The sequence below is a fragment of the Corapipo altera genome, unplaced genomic scaffold (assembly GCF_003945725.1).
Source record: "Corapipo altera isolate COAL_440 unplaced genomic scaffold, ASM394572v1 75, whole genome shotgun sequence".
Classification (NCBI taxonomy): Eukaryota; Metazoa; Chordata; class Aves; order Passeriformes; family Pipridae; genus Corapipo; species Corapipo altera.
The window spans coordinates 12,224,369-12,240,344 of record NW_020884887.1 but is presented as its reverse complement, the minus strand read 5'-3'; the positions used below and the strand labels follow the sequence as shown (position 1 = coordinate 12,240,344).

Below are 15,976 nucleotides of genomic sequence, written 5' to 3'. Positions count from 1 at the left end.
AGTCAAGTGGTTTGACTGATCCCTTTGACTGACTTCTTAGAAGTGTTGTTAGTTTTTCTTCATGAGACACCTCAAAATACAATGGGCAGCAATTCAATCCAATTCATGACAACATATATTCAAATAAGAAGCCTAAAATAACTACGCAATAAAAAGAAGAGTAAAAATTATATAGTCCTTTTTGGTAAAGCAAATATCCACTGTCAGGACTGACCAACTGGAACAAGGGAAAAATAGACAAATTTACCTGCCTTTTGTTAAAAAAAAAGGATGGGGGGGTTTTAATATAAAAATGTAAGTATTTTTAAATGTTAATTTTTTTTAATGGAAAAAATCTCACTTTTCCCATTTTAATTACTATGCTTAACAGACTGCAACAGAGGAAGCAAAATCCAGGAGCAGGCTTCCTCCACTGTTAAAAATACACGAAGTTATCTCCTTCAGGAGATTATTCATAGCAAAGATCAAAACAGATCAGATTCCATTTGGCAACATCCATAGAGAAAGTTAAAAAAAAAAAATACTTGGCTGCATCATGAGGCTGCCCAGCATCTGGTTTTGTGCTAAACAAACCTTCCATTCTGCTGATAAAACTCCTCTTCAAATTCTCGTAATGTCTTACGTAGCTTCTTTTTCTCAGCTCTGGCTTTCCACAGTTGCTCCAATAATTCAGGCCTAAAAATTGCAAGAGAAAGAAAAATACTGTTGGCCATACAAGAGAATTTAAACTCCTCAAAAACAGCTGAGCTAGCTGCACTAATAATTCATGTGTCTGGCTCAGAAGGAACATGCTGTCTGTCTGAAGGTGAAATATTGAGATCAAACTGCTATTAACCAGCAGTTAATAAAGGGGCAAAATTTTCTGCTGTCTACACAGCTCAAGGCTGAAGAAGGTTTAGAAGATACTAAACAATTCACTGAATACAAAAAGATCTCAGACACATCAGAGCAAAGAACACTCTTCCAATCCAAACATTTCCTGAGAAACGCTGAACACGTCACTCCCTTCCACCCAGCATCACAGATTTGGTACCATGACTGTCAGTACAATAATTGCAGCTCCTAAAATTAAATCCTGCATACATGGAAGCAGCTCGGGTGCTGGACAGCCTCAGGTCCCGGGTCAGCTTCTCTTGACCATCTTCAACGTCAGACTCAGAGTTTTCAACTGGGCTTAGAACGGGCTGGGTTTGGGCAGCAGTTTTTAAGATATCATTCAGGTCTGAAGACAAACCATCACTTTCCTCCTCTTCTTCCTGAAGGTCAAAGCAGAAGTTCAACATAAATATGACGTACTTCAGTTTCCTATTACAAGTGCTGGGAAGTATTTATTAAAAGAGCACTGGACATACCTTAATTTCTTCAAAAAAATGGGCAGTTTCACCTTCAATAATGGGCTGTAACATCTGCCCCCGCCTCTTGGTTGATGGTGACCCCTGCAAAAATGGAAGTTTGTTTCATTATGTGCAGTTAGACATCAAAAGCTGTTTGAAGTCACAATTTTGCTCAAGTCACCCAATACCTAAAGGTATTTCCTCTTTTAGATGAATAAGACTGCAAACATACTTACAAAGCACAAACAAAATAACCACACAACCCAAAAAGCTCAGGTGCCCAAGGCATCCTTGACATAGAAGTAAATGTTAAAGCTTATTATCTATGCAAAAATACTCTTCTTTGGACTTAAAAAGCACTTGCTCTCTCCATGTTTTGTAGAAGATTCATAAAGCACAATGACATCTCTGAATTTCATATTTACTCTTGTTCCTCCCAAATCACACCTCAGTTACTCAAGGCCAGAGCTGGTTTTTATCTCCTGCCAGGCATACACTGGGTCCAGACCACTCTGAAGCCTGGCATTTGGAAGTGTGATGTCAGAGATATCTCTTGCCACCCCAGAGACAAAATTCTTTGAAGTCCAGCCTGAGCCAGGTGCCCCTGTGCTGTGCAGGTGTCACTGTGAGCTGCCTGGTGCACACATGCCACAGTGCTCTGCTCATCCATTACCCCTGGACAGCAGGAGCAATTCCAACAGATGGACTCTGAACAGGAGAAAGGTGGAACATAAAAGCCACACAGACAATGACCTGTCAAAAGACTTTAGTTCATGAAAGGTAAAGAGTTTCCTGCTTCTCTGGATGTTTCCATACAGCCTTCAGTGCTGTGGAACTGCAATACCATAAGAGATATCTCATGGAATCAACTGTCATATAAACCAAAAAATCCATTCTTGAAATACCTGGCACTGAATACACCTACCTAGAACTACCACTGAACAACCCTTGGAAATGACAGAGCCCCCCATATCTCTTATAGTTTTCAAAAGGCCTGTGAAAAATATTTTACAGTTGTTGCCTACAGCACAGACTAGGAATTGTGTTACCAAGGTCTCTTTTGGTGGGCTATCACCCACCCCTTTATTTCACAGCCAAAAAAAATAAAAGAACAACTATGATATAGACACAAGGCTACTCAGAATGTAAAATTCATCTCAGCTCAAGAGTCAGATCTTTGAGGTGAGAGGTGGGGTAAAACTCAACCAGCCAAGGGCACCACCAAAAAACTCTGACTCACCAGTCACTGAGAAATGCATTGGTGTTTAAGAGCAACCTGTGTTTATGGAGTTCAAAAAGGGATACTGATATAAAAGCCCTTCAACTTAAATATGACTGTGATGCAAATCATGTTTTTCTTAAAAAGTAGCCAAAAAAAAAAAAAAAAAAAAAAAAAAAAAAAAAGAAGTATGTGCAAGAAAGGCAAGGTCTTGACCTGATCCCTTTATCTCAAAGTACTTGGCTTAAAGGGGAGAGCTAAGAACTGTCAGTAATGTAAACAGCAGATTAAGTTCCTGCTGAGTAAGCCCAGCTACTCAGAGAACTGTCTGTATGCAAAGAGATTGTCTCAGGTCAGCTATGCAGTTCCCTTCCTTCCAAAAGGGTCAATAGCCAACATCAAAACAGGTATTCTGCAAGTCTGGGTCAGGATGCAAGGTGTGCTCAGAGCTCACACACAACAAAGCCAGCTGGTTGTCACTCCCCAGCTGTTTTACAGGTACCATAAACAAGGTTACAACAATTTCCTTGCACGGTATGAAAACTTTTCTTCCTTTTCTCTCGCAGGACCACAGAGAGAGGAAAGAAAAGAAGAGAGAGCACTGCAATTCAGGAGGAAATGAAGTGAAAACACAATGAGAAAGCACAGATGTCCTACAGATGCTGCAGGCGCTGGTAACACGTCTCACTCTGGGGAAGCATGAAGGAATGAAATGGTTCTGATGGCCAATCCTGTCACTCATGCCTCTGCTGACAGGAACCTGCACTGCAACTGGTGTTACTATTCTGGGCAGGACTAAAAGTACAGTATGTGCTGTGCATCCACACCTAGCACAGAGACTTGGGAATGTCTCAGCCACAGCGAGTTAGCACAGCTCGCTGAGTTCCACCGAGAACCATTTACTTCCCAGGAGCCACCAAGGTCACAGACAGCTTGGAACTGCTCTGTTCTCAGCAGTAAATCAAATGCCTCAAGTACAACGACAACATGGGTCTTATATCTTCCACAAGAAAGATGTTTTAGGGAACACTGTTACTGGCTCTTCTAAATGCAGCCTAGCAGTTCAGGAGTGGGAAAATAAACAGAAATAGCATTTGTTTTACTCACAAGAATAGGAGTAATGCTTGCTCTAGTTAACATTTGTTTTACAAGTCTGTATCTGTCATAAAGTGGCTTCACAATATGTCTTTCTTCTCTAGTAACCTAAAGGCAGAGAAACCACAGAATTAATTATACCAGTCACTAAATAATAGACAAGCAAACACAAAGCAGTGTGCTTCTCCTGCCAGGCCACGTACATTCCAAATGGGAACATAAAACTACCTCAAACTGTGTGTATGGAATGGGGTTTATGCAAATAAATGGGAAAAAGGGGCTGCTTTTTCATTCTTTCTTTTCTCACTTGTATTTTTCAGGAAAAAGGTTTAAACTCTTCCTAAAAGTCAGGGGAGCTTCAGAAGAAGCAAACCCTGTTTTTAAATATCCAAGGAAAAGAGGTAAAAAAGGGATCAAGAACTGAGGGGAAAAATGTGTGCCTGGCAATGATGATGGTTCTACAGAAATGACAAGGGAAAAAAGAAAAAGATGAAACTGTAGAAAGAGGGGTGGGAACTGCCTTTTCTGTTTTTGTGAAATCCAGAAAAACAATTCTGGCTTTTTCCCAGGAAATTCGATAATCTTGTTTATTTTTAAGATGTCTCTTTGCCTCACAGACATATAAGGCATCAAATAACACCAATCACTTTGCAAACTCTGATAACCTGATGATTTGTGAAGAAGGGGCCTATTAATACATACTTTTTTTTCTTTTTTTAGAAGTCAATGCAGTAAGTTCCTCGGATGCCAACATGGAGGCCAATAGATACCTTTGTGTTTTGGAGAAGGAAAAAGAAGAACCCCCACACCAGCATTAAATTCTGGTCTTAACTACTGCACAAGAGTTACTGTTGTCTACACATACAAGAAGAGAGTTTGAAGTAAAACCAAGTATTACCGGCCGTCCATGTTGGCTTTCATAATACAAGAGGCTTTTCTGGAGAGATGTTTTCTCTTCTACCAAATGGTCCTTTGTCATTTTCTATCAAGAATAATTAACATTTAATCAAACACAAGTCACTTTAACTGCTTTTCTACATTAGCAGCTATACAGATGCCTCAGCTAAACTTAGCTTAGTTAATACCACACATCCCACCTTCATCCACCTAAATATTGTCAGCACATACTTGTAAATATTTTGATAAAGAGTGAGCAAGGAAAATGTGGTTCATCTTGATAATTTCCCCACAGAGCCTGAGATATGATGGCCTGACAAAGGGCTGCTAGAGAGAGGCATCATTTTGCTGATAAAATGGTATCTGAAGTGTCTGACAGAGCTCTGTTTCCCTCTCTTATTCTCTTGGAAAGAGCCTATCCCATAACCACAACCTCATGCTTACTTTTATATCTTCTGGCAAACATCTCTCCACTCGTTTTTCCTTTAATCTTTTCAAGATGAGTTCCAGTGTAGCCTCCTTGGTGGGCTTCTTCTCCTTCTGCACAACCCGCATCTCATCTTCATTTTCTTCATCCTCTTGGTCAAGAGAGGAACCAAAGCTTTTTGGAAGAGTGTTACTTCGGGGACGTGGTTGAGGTATGAATTCTCCTTCTGAGCTCCTCTGCTTTGCATCTGGAAAGGAGAAAAATTGCTCAATCCAAAGGTTCAAAAGAAGTAACGCTCTTGGTTCGTTTAACTGCAAATACAGGAACACAGCAATTTGCCAAGGCAAAGTTTCTCTCCTAATGAACTAAAGCCACAAGAATCATTTGATTTTTGAATAGTTCAGAAGGTAGAAATGAAACATTTTTAGTGTCCTGGGGAATTTTACTGAATGATTTATCTGTTTCAGTCGTACAGATTATTTGTGTTTGTAAAAAACCAGAAACTGTAGCATCTCTTACCTTTAATTTGCTTTCTCAATTTGGTGAGTTCAGTCATCCACTTTAAAACTTTTGGATTGGCTGCAATATCACTATAGGAGGGCTGAAAAAATACAAATAAACTACATTTTAGAACAAATACACTAAATCTTGTTTATAAATACTTCTTTCAAGATTTGGTAATATTTGACAGTGAATGTGACCAGATGCCACTCAGTATCAGGTCAGATCTCAGTGCCAACATAAGGGAAAACACTTGTGAAACTAAAACTGAAGCAATATCAGAAGTTGAACCAGAGAGTGGTAAAGACACTTCTGCTTTTCCACATCTGAAATCTCCTTAGTCTCAGTGCATAAATGTCACTCTGTCCTCCTCTGGCTCTGGCATTATGGCACATTTTCAAGTACTGCTGTAGCTCAGTTCACTTTTGCAGACAGCAGTGTGTAACAAAATTCTTCTCACTTATGAGCCCCCAGTTATTCACTGATGGACTACAAGAATCACTCAGCCCTGTCATGCAGTCCTTTACACCCTGAGTGAAAACAGAACTGGTAACCTACCTTGCTGTTTTTCTCTTTTTCAAACTGTTCCTCAAATTGCTTTATTTTTTTCTGTAATTTCTTGACAAGCTGATAAGGTGTCTTGTCTTCCCTTTTGTCATCTTTTGAGCTAAAGGATGCTCTTCGTGTTCTGTATTAAAAACATTTTAAAAAAATGTCATTTATATAATTAGACAAGTGCAAACAACTTGTATATTTAAGTAACAGGTGACTAATTTAATTTTTTTCCTCTAGTTCACACTCCATTCTTTTCAAGTTTTCAGAGCCATTTACTCAAAGTTCTTTGAGCTGCTGCCTTCAAGATGTGATGTTATTTTTTCCTCTCTAATTTCAGTAATAACTGTAATAGAAAAACAGCATTTGAAATTCAAGTGTAGTAAACTAATGTACCATTAATTGCCACCTTACTGGTGGCTGGGCTGTTTACCTAAGTGAGAGATACTCAGTAGTTCTTTAAGACTTCTTGGGCACAGAATAAACCCTAGGATAGAAGCTACCACTGAACAATTCTTGGTAATTAAACAGCTTTACTTGACTGTCTCAGGCAAGTCATTAGATACTTACCTAAAAAACATCCACATCCTCTGTTGATCTTACTGATAACTTTCTTAAATCTTACTAATAGATTTGTAGAGCATGTGGTTCTGGTTTTATATCATATTTTGCACTTGTTCAGCTCCTTGACATTTGCTGCTTTTGCAAAGCCTTTTTATTTCAAGACTGAGACGAGAATGTTCTAGTACACTTGTTACACAAGGTGCCTGAAAGATGCCTCAACACAGCCAGTGACATCTAGTTCAAGATATTAGCAATACTAATCTAATAATCTACTAGTGTAGATCCTTATCAGCTTCAGAATGAGGAGAACAGCTGTTACACCAGCACTTTCCTGCAGGTCAGTCTCTACATCATTTTAACAGTGCTTGTCCATTCTCTTCTGTGGCTCACTGGAGAAAACTTGGGCAAGCACCTTTTGCATCAATAAATCTGTCAGACAACTGGACACTCTAAACTTGGTCTTTCCTGTTCCAGATTTTTCCACTTTCATGAGATTATCTCTTCCCTAATGAGCATGGGAAGTGTTCTCAAATTCCCCTTCCCAGTAATAGCAGCAGACAGTGCAGGTCACAGGATAGTGACAGTTTTGGAGGGTCACACTCCCCAGTGTCACACAAGTAACTTGCAGTTTGTTTAGTGACAACTCTGCTTTCATAAACAAAAAGGAAAAAAACCCAGAGCTTACATAAATCATAGACCAAAGCCTGGAAAACAAAGGCTATAAATACTACCTTCAGCCCAGGAAATGCCATCACAGCTGGTTGTCAGAAGCCCTGACCAAATGCCAGGGAAAAGCCTGCAAACCTGCCCTATTTTTATACTCTTTCCCTCAGCATCTGTCAGTGGCCACTTGGAGAGATATGATACCACCCCAGATGAACCTCTGGCCTGACTCACCCTGGCAGTTCCTGGGCAGGCAGAACAGTCAAATGGCCACATAATGCTACGCTTGACCTTGGTCTGCAATTAATTCACGTCATGAAAAACCCACGAGGTTCTTAAACCGCTGAGGTTTTTTTATCCTGCCAGTAAATTCTCCTGCCCCCAAACCCACCAGACTGCATTAAAATACACACCTAACAAAAGAAAGTGCTTTGGATGAAGAATCTAACGTTTCTGGATCGTGTAAGAAACGCTGGCTTTGCCCAAAATCCAGACTCCGATGTGACAATATGGGATGACAGTCCTCTTCCAAGGGATGATTAGTCATCCTTCCAGCCTGTGGGGAAAGCTGAGCTTCTCCAGATTCACTGTCTTCCTGCCAAGATTTGAAAGCAGGAAATGGATCTAGAAGATAAAAAAAAAGGACACAAAATGGTACTTTTCTGTTAACAGAATTATAAACAAGAGTCAAAAGGAAACAAAAATGAGTACCCAATGCTTAGTCTTGTATGCTATAGAGGATGTGGTGTCAATACACAAAGTGAATAAAAACATTGAAATACGTCAGAAAGCTACAAATTCTGTCATATAACTGAAAGAAAAAGGTACTGAAATGAAGTATGCACACTAGGATCCCTTTTTCAAAGTGTATCTTGGGAGTATGCATTTCTGAGCAGTTCAACAGTGTAAAAGAGCCTAATTTATGTATCAGAAATCCAAAATTAGGAGAATGTATTCATTGTCCATTGCAACATTTTGCTGTGGAAATTGGTTTTCATACCATATGCATGTACTGGGAAAGATTGTCCTCTTGGTTCTGAAGAAGGTAACCCTGACAGTACCTCTTCAGGTACAATGCCCATCTGCTTAAGTCTTTTAAAAAGAGTGTTGTTGGGGTTTTAAGATTAAATCTATCTTGACACCACTGAGAAAAAGAGATTTCTTAATTTGTGGAAGGTGATTTTTTAGGAAGGAGATTCCAAAACAATCAGTCCTTTCAAATCCCTATGAAAAGTTCATCCCTAACATCCCTTACAATTCTTTGACATTGTTTTCTTACTGTCTAACAAAAAGCTAACATGGTCTTCCAAGCACCTGAATTTAAAATCCCACCCTCCCTTTCTCCTTTCAAAGTGCTGTCTATATTTTTCCAGTTCAAATCAGAAATTTGAAAACTGGGTTCAGAGTGTGCAGAACAACAATAAAACCCACAAATTAATCTTTAAAAAATAAAAATAACCCTTGTACCTGCTTTCCATCGTGTATTTACTAAGTATGATTGGGATTTTTTGTCTCGTTTTTCAGCCATGATCTTGGCCTGTTTGCACAGCACAAGATACAAGAAGGGGACCTTTTTGAATCGACAAAAAAAAACTGCAGATCAGAATATTCCCAAGATATAAGGGACAGCAGGTGAAGGGTTAGTTAGAAAGCAAACCATAAACTATCAAAAGGCAGATAACTGAACGTATGGCGAACCATACTTACCCTCCCCTTCTCTCTGCAGATGCATTGTTTTGAAATCAATGAGGGGGAAAGTGATAGGGCATGGCGCTAATAAATGAAAAAGAATGGCAAAAATACTAAAGTGAACACACAGCACAGTCAGAACAAACTATACATAACATGTAAAGCAGGAAGATACAGTACCAGGGAAAAACATCCCGTCTTTTGGGCCAGGCCCTGAGCACTCTCAGCTTCCAAGGAATTCCCATGGCAGGTAAGGATGCTCAGTCCTTGGCCAATTGGAATTTTTTTTACTGAAAAGGTTTATAAGGAACTGATACAGGAATAGTAAAGGCTTTTGGTAGTTTATTAAGAGTTTCAAGCATCCTCACGTGAACAAAAGGCAAGTTCTAAATACGTTTTTGACCAGAGTTTGTAAATAATAAAGATGGCAGTGATTTCCAAAGAGCAGGGCAAATGCAGAAAAAAGTACTTAGAAATATAAATTAACCACTCTGCATTTTTGCCTTAAACCAGCAAGCATTTGGTGTTCATTTTCATGTTCAGTTTTCTGTTAGATAGGTTTTAATAACCCAAATCTTGTAATAAAATTTGGACTACTACAGATTTCCCAACAAAGTCACTCTACTTCAGTAAAATGCCACAAGGACTTGCAGTGCCTTGGAAGGCTGAGATCCTAATAACCATCCTAAAAAGAACTGAAGAATAACCAAAGTTAAAATACCTCACAATGAAGTTACACCTTGCAAAAGATCATGATTTAATACCAAGAAGCTTATAATATAAATTTATATAATATGCTACTTTCTTTTCAAAGGAGGGGTCATAAAGTAAAACCAAAGCGATTTTTATGAGCAGATTTAAGGAAATAATGAAAATGGAAGCCACAAACCTTCTGAGAATATGTATTAAATCAGATTAGCACAAATAGAGGATGCAACAAAATGTAATGTGCAAGTAAGCAACTTATGTAAATAAAACACCGAGAACATAAACAGGGTTTTGATGATTTTTTTTTTTTTTAACTTTTGACAGTTATTACCTTGGGCAAGAAGAATGAAAATCTGGACTCAGTGTCTTTGGATGCCTGCAAATCTGACTTCTCTGTGCATGACATTCCCTGAATGTGCAGTTTGCTGGGGCTCAAAACCACCAAGCAGCAAATACTGTACAAATCTAATGAAGTTGCAAACCTCATCATTTGTAAAGTGGTTATAAGGGCAGTATGGATTCATGAAGGCAATTAATTTGGAAAACATTCAACACCAGTGACAAATCGTCAATAAAGTTACCACCACTTGAGCTTCAGGACAAAGCTGTGTGTGCTGACACACAGCTCTGAGCTGCACTGCCACAGGACACACACCCAGTTTTACTAATTCTAACATTTCTAACACTGCAACCAGAAGTTCAGTGCATTCTTTGTTAGGAGTGCCTTACCAACACTTCACTGTGATACTTAAAGAGCAGCTGGCACTGGAACAGCCTGTTGGAAGTTAAAACCTTGTCCCTGCATAGTCCACCTGCACTGCATTAATCAAATTGCATTTGCAAGTTTTTCAGATCAGAAACAAGTGGACTGTGGCCAACTGCACTGTCAGTGACAGCTCAGAGTATTTCAGCACATTATATCTCTTGTATTTTTTAAGGTGCCATGACTTCAAATAACAACACCAGGCAGAGGAAATGGGATATAAGGTACACATAAAAAGAAGTATTTTGAAAAGGAGATATTGATGAGAGTGTTTTCCTCTGGTTACAAAGGGCTTATAGTCTTTTTAAGTAAAGCAAGGGTCTAACCAGCTATTACCAGACATTTGAGCAACAAAATTCAGTAAAGTCACAAGCTCAAGGGTTTGCTAAGCCTGGAAGGCCATGAGGAATAAGGTCAAAAACATAAGGAACCCTGTCTGAGAGAAAACTATGTTTCAAATATCTTGTTTTTCCTAAAATCCAAATAGTGGAGGGAGAAGAGGCACAGAAATAATATCCACCTGCAACTTCAGCCCTTATTTGAAAATTTTGAGCTGTTTCAAGTTGTCCAATGACATGAAAACCAACATCTGACATCCCTGATGTTTTAAACAGATATTTCAGAATAACTGAAATATAACTTGGCAGTTTAGTGATTTTAAGTCAAATTCAGCTAACATTAGAATTTCAGTAGTTTGCATTAAAAAAAAGACAAAACACAGTGTGAAATTTAACTATATGACATAATTAAAGTGTTTTTAAAGACTTGGATGAGAGACTCAGGGTCATGGAACCACTAGACACTTTAAAAACAATAAAAAGCAAAACCAAACCAAACCACCTAGAATGAAACTTGGGCTTTTTTTGTTTTCTTTCTTTGGTTGTTTCTTTGACTATTTTTTCTTTATACTTTAAGGTCCTTAATTAAGCTGCAGATAGCTCTGAATTGAGATGGTACCTGTGTCAGCCTTGGCCCATCGTACCCCGTGGAGAGGAACACGTTGCTCAGACCGAACAAAAGAAAATATAAGTTGTCTGCTGCTTCTACTTTGTAAAATGTTCTCTTTATCACTCCCAGCTGACTATACAGTGAGCTAAAGGGTGGAAATTACCTTCCCATTTGTCACCATCGGATACATTCTTGAGATCCAGACGTGGCACTTGGACACCCGGAGCTTCCTCGGGACCGTTGACGCTGCCACCCCCCAGCACCTCGGGGTCAGTGTTTGCATTTAGATCACACGTCTTGCTACCTGTATCCTGCATTTAAGCAACAGAAACAATTTGATTACTACTTAGCAACTGGAAATCCAGTGCCTATATCAGTTCCAGCGCTTCTGGATGGAACTTTTTTCCCCCCAGAAAATTATCTTTCCGAACTCAAGGAATTATAAATACACACATCTCAACGGGAGGCAATTATTTACACTGCAAAACATTCCTTACATGAGATGCATAAGTGTAAGTTTGCTCTGCTGCCCCAAGTTTCTGTGAAGGGAGATGATGAGATCTCTGACAGAGGTTTTGCAAGCCCTGGAGCAGGCCAACCAACAGAGGATGTTAAAAGCTAAATTTACTGGTTTTCTTCACATTTGTATTTCATAAAAGTTTATAAGACACTGTGTATCCACATATAAATGAAATCATCATCTTACCAGAGCTATCTCTGAAGATATTCTATCATTGCCATCAAGCAATATACTATTTTCCCTAAAAAGAAGACACAGACCAAATTATTTTAAATACAAGTTCTTAATGAACAATAAATATCATACAATCCCCTTAAATTTTATTCTCACAAATTCCAGCCCATTTTAGCAGATAGAAAATGTATTTACTTAAAGCAATAATTAAAATTCTGGGGAACAAAAGTTACATTACTTCTCTTTTTTCCCCTCTGTGATCTTCACAGGGAATATCAAGCTGAAGCATTTAAACAATTGGGCTTGCACCAAATTGGAAACAGAAACAGTTCAGAGTTTCTCAAACTGGGGATTGATATTTTAAAACTCAATTCAACTTAAACTACAAATTAACAAAGCTTTCTGGCTAGTCACTGTTACCAGCATTAATTCTTCAATCATTAAGAGCAATAAAATGTGCCAAAAAATTTTAAAGAAAATAACTTTTTCTTCTTCTGCTTCTCTTGCCCAGAACATAGGATTGTTCAAAAAAAAAAAAAAAAAAAAAGCCATATCATATAGGCTTATAGTTATTTTCTCTTTTTAGCACATAAAGTTCCATGCCTTTTATATCATATAAAAAGGTAACTCAATCTTATCCTGTTTTCACATGTGAAAAGTGATATGTTTAGTTCACCTCCCCCATATTGTGCTGTGTTGTGACAAATGACAGTTGATACACTCTGTATTTCAAAACTGAAGTTGTAAATCCTGCCATGTCAGTGGGTACAGAAAAACACAAACCTTTCACTATTATTTTCTCCATCAACATCTGCATCTTCATCACATGGTTGCAATAATACGTCTGCAGTCTGTTGACAAAAAGTATGTTCAGAAGATTTAGGAATAGCATTCCCAGCTGAAAACATTTTCATATTCATCTCTGACCACAAGACACCCTCAAGAACTAAAAGTTTCTAATGTAGGGGGGGTGGAAATCGTACTTTTAAACCATGTAGTATTTTTACAGCTAAACTAAAGCCAGTGATCAGGTGTTTCAATCACCAGAAGTCAGACAATGGCTTTCCATCTTCAGATAAACCATTTTTTATTATTTCTTCAATAAAAGTTCTAACTTCAAATTGTCAACCACAGCATGAAGTTTGGGGCGACTAAAATCATGGCAGTGGGTACATCCTAGTCCTGTAAACAGCTGGGCTGGATGTTGCCTTGTGCTCAGCATATATGAAATGAAACAACTCTGACAGACTTTCCAAAAGGAGCTACTAATCCCTGTTACTAAATAAAGCAGCAAAAGAGCTGGAAGGGGATGAAGAAATGCTGGCAGTTCTATGACACCATCTCACAAAACGAGTTCAGATGAATCCATGTCACCATTTTGTTTGCTAAAAGTTGGCATGGGATGACTGACTGCTTTAAGTATTTCTGTCAAAGCCCAATACTTGATTTCTTCAAAAAGAGTCGTATTTGGGGGAATATAAGAAATTTGAAATATAAAATAAGTCATTTGGGTTTAGACTTTACAAAGTGCTCACAAAAAGTGTCTGAATATTAAAAGCAAGTTACCAGGAGAGTTCCAATACACCAACAGTTGCCACTTTGACACTGCTGACAGCAATAGTCACCCTTACCAGAAAAAACTCCAGTACTCTGTTTACATTATTTCAGTTCTCAAGTCAAATTTCAATTTGGGGAAACAATTTCTAAGTACAGTGTATTTGTCATACTCCAGCAGATAATTTCCACCCTGGAGATGAACTGGGCCAGTCTTGCTCAGTCACACTCATTGTAGCTGTGGAAACAGCTGCTTGTGTTTCCATTCCAGGACCAAAGGAGAGCTCACACACACAAGTTTCTTTTCCTACAACCTTATGTGCTCTTCTCAAATTCCCTCCACACAGGAGAATCACTGTATTTTCCTTTAACCTCTCTCCAGAAGATACAACTTGTCAGTAACATTTGAAATGGTATATTAACAAGAAGGGAAAAACAAACACTGAAAAAACCAAAACTTCACCCCAGAATGTCATCTTGTCACTGATTTCCATGGACCAAAGTCTATCAAGCAGCCAAAAAAGCCAAGAATAACACCAGATACAACAACAAAAGTGCTTCTGTCATGCTCTCCCAAGCATCATGTTCCCCATTATATTCAAGACCATGTTTTGTGCATTTTGTGCTATAGGATAAAAATCCAGTAATTTTTTAGAACAAGTTTTGGAACTTGTTCCAAAAAAAACCAGGAAAAAAACAGGATAGCAAATACATTCTGTGAAATTCTAAACCAGTTCGTGGGAACAACTGAAAAATTTGGCTTGACAGGTGATTCAAGAGAATCATTTTTGATCCCTGAAAGAAAACAAAGGCCAGGAGAAGAACACATCACAATATTTAAAAGCACTCCAGCAAAGAGGTTTTTTGCATAAAAACAACTCACAGTTGCACTACTACAGCACCCATTCCTATCTTTTCAAGTTCACAGACCCATTAAATTCTTCTAGTTCATTTAAGTCTATTAACAATAGGTTTGCTTATCCAGTTATCTTTCAGGAAACCCTCAGGAAGATTTATGGACTCCCAGGTAAAAAGCTGAAAACCATTGCAGAAAGTTCTCTACGCATGTAAACCAAACATCTCTACCCACAGAATTCATTATTTAGATTTGTAGCAACAGAAGTGTTGCCAAATAAATAAAGAACTACATATTTGAATTTTTTTTTCATTAGAAGGGCTTATTTCACAGCTGCTATGGGCTACCTGCTGGAATAGTAAAAAATCTCTATTTTCTTGCATATTACTGTTATCCTTGGTTTCATTTTTGTCAGCACATATTTTACAGCATTGCTTGATCACACAAAGACACCCAGAATGAGACTGATCTCTGCTCACTAATAAAAAATGCTGGTGCAGTTCAGGCCATTATCATAAATCCAGGCCACACATACTCCAAACCTTCACATTTGATTATATGTGAGGATCTAACAATTTGCAGCTCAAAGCAAAGCTGAGGCAAGTTTGTTGTATAGGGCAAACAATTATTTCAACATTTACAGCTGCTCCAATACTGGGCTTCCAGAGTGTACACAATACTTGCTTCTTTCAGTGACACGAAACTATTCAATTCAAGCATAATATCTGAAAGCAAAGCCAAAATTAAGTCTTGTGGTTTGTTGTTTACAATTTCAGCTGCTTTAAAAACTTCAACAGCCACTTCAAGTATCATTAACATTGTACTTTCTGAGCAAAATGGTTTTTAAAAAATACAGCTAAGTATTTTATTTTTACAAGCATGTTAGCACTACATGCCAGTATGTGCTCATGCAGCACACTAGACAAGACTTTTCTGCTTTGGAATATAAATGGTCCATCCACAGTTTTCAAAATGACAATATTAAGTATTGAAGCTCTTCAAGAGGACACCAGTTTAATTCTCCTTCCCTGAACCCCTCAAGTGTAAGAATTTTAAGAGTACACAACAGTGTGGAGGAGAAGCAGAAGCAAACAGCCAAGCAAAGAGGCCCAAGGAGAAGTAGCAGAACCCCTTTCAAATAGAGAAGAGATGAAGATGTGCTGAAAAGAACAGGACATCCCTGCCCACCACAGGAGAAACTGGAACCAGAGAGAAAAGGGTGTAATTAGCTGTTTACAAACCCACACCTTCCTAGCACAAGCACAGTCAAGAGGCTGCAGTCTCAAGGTGAGTCCTACCCTTTCCTGATCCAGTACAAGGTGACTAACTGTGGGCTGTGCTGCAATCACTGCTCTACATCTTCTGCTCCCCAGGGAGCCTTTACTAACACAGCTGCTGTTCTAACCAGTGCTATACACTGACTTACCTCAGCAGAAGGAAGGGCTGGTACCTGTGAAAGACCAAGAGAAAAACATTAGTCAGGGTCCAAACAAGTCACACCAAAACACACAA

The 15,976-nt window shown here is 38.6% G+C and overlaps 1 protein-coding gene across 8 annotated transcripts in view; it reads right to left on the bottom strand.

Annotated features, from left to right (window-relative positions):
• The window catches only part of FAM13B (family with sequence similarity 13 member B), a 46,246-nt gene that overhangs the window by 2,981 nt on the left and 27,289 nt on the right, over window positions 1-15,976 (bottom strand). For 3 of the 8 annotated variants that reach the window (XM_027643663.1, XM_027643665.1, XM_027643664.1), the window contains exons 11-24: window positions 15,891-15,914; window positions 12,838-12,905; window positions 12,067-12,121; window positions 11,524-11,671; window positions 8,960-9,025; window positions 7,666-7,876; window positions 6,032-6,161; window positions 5,492-5,573; window positions 4,990-5,219; window positions 4,547-4,630; window positions 3,661-3,756; window positions 1,353-1,436; window positions 1,084-1,256; window positions 574-675 (exon numbers count right to left, since the gene is read on the bottom strand). In XM_027643663.1, the coding sequence (XP_027499464.1) occupies window positions 574-675; window positions 1,084-1,256; window positions 1,353-1,436; window positions 3,661-3,756; window positions 4,547-4,630; window positions 4,990-5,219; window positions 5,492-5,573; window positions 6,032-6,161; window positions 7,666-7,876; window positions 8,960-9,025; window positions 11,524-11,671; window positions 12,067-12,121; window positions 12,838-12,905; window positions 15,891-15,914 (1,553 nt within the window). The remainder of the gene's footprint in view (window positions 1-573; window positions 676-1,083; window positions 1,257-1,352; window positions 1,437-3,660; window positions 3,757-4,546; window positions 4,631-4,989; window positions 5,220-5,491; window positions 5,574-6,031; window positions 6,162-7,665; window positions 7,877-8,959; window positions 9,026-11,523; window positions 11,672-12,066; window positions 12,122-12,837; window positions 12,906-15,890; window positions 15,915-15,976) is intronic. The other 5 variants (XM_027643668.1, XM_027643667.1, XM_027643666.1 and 2 more) reach the window with 5 other exon arrangements.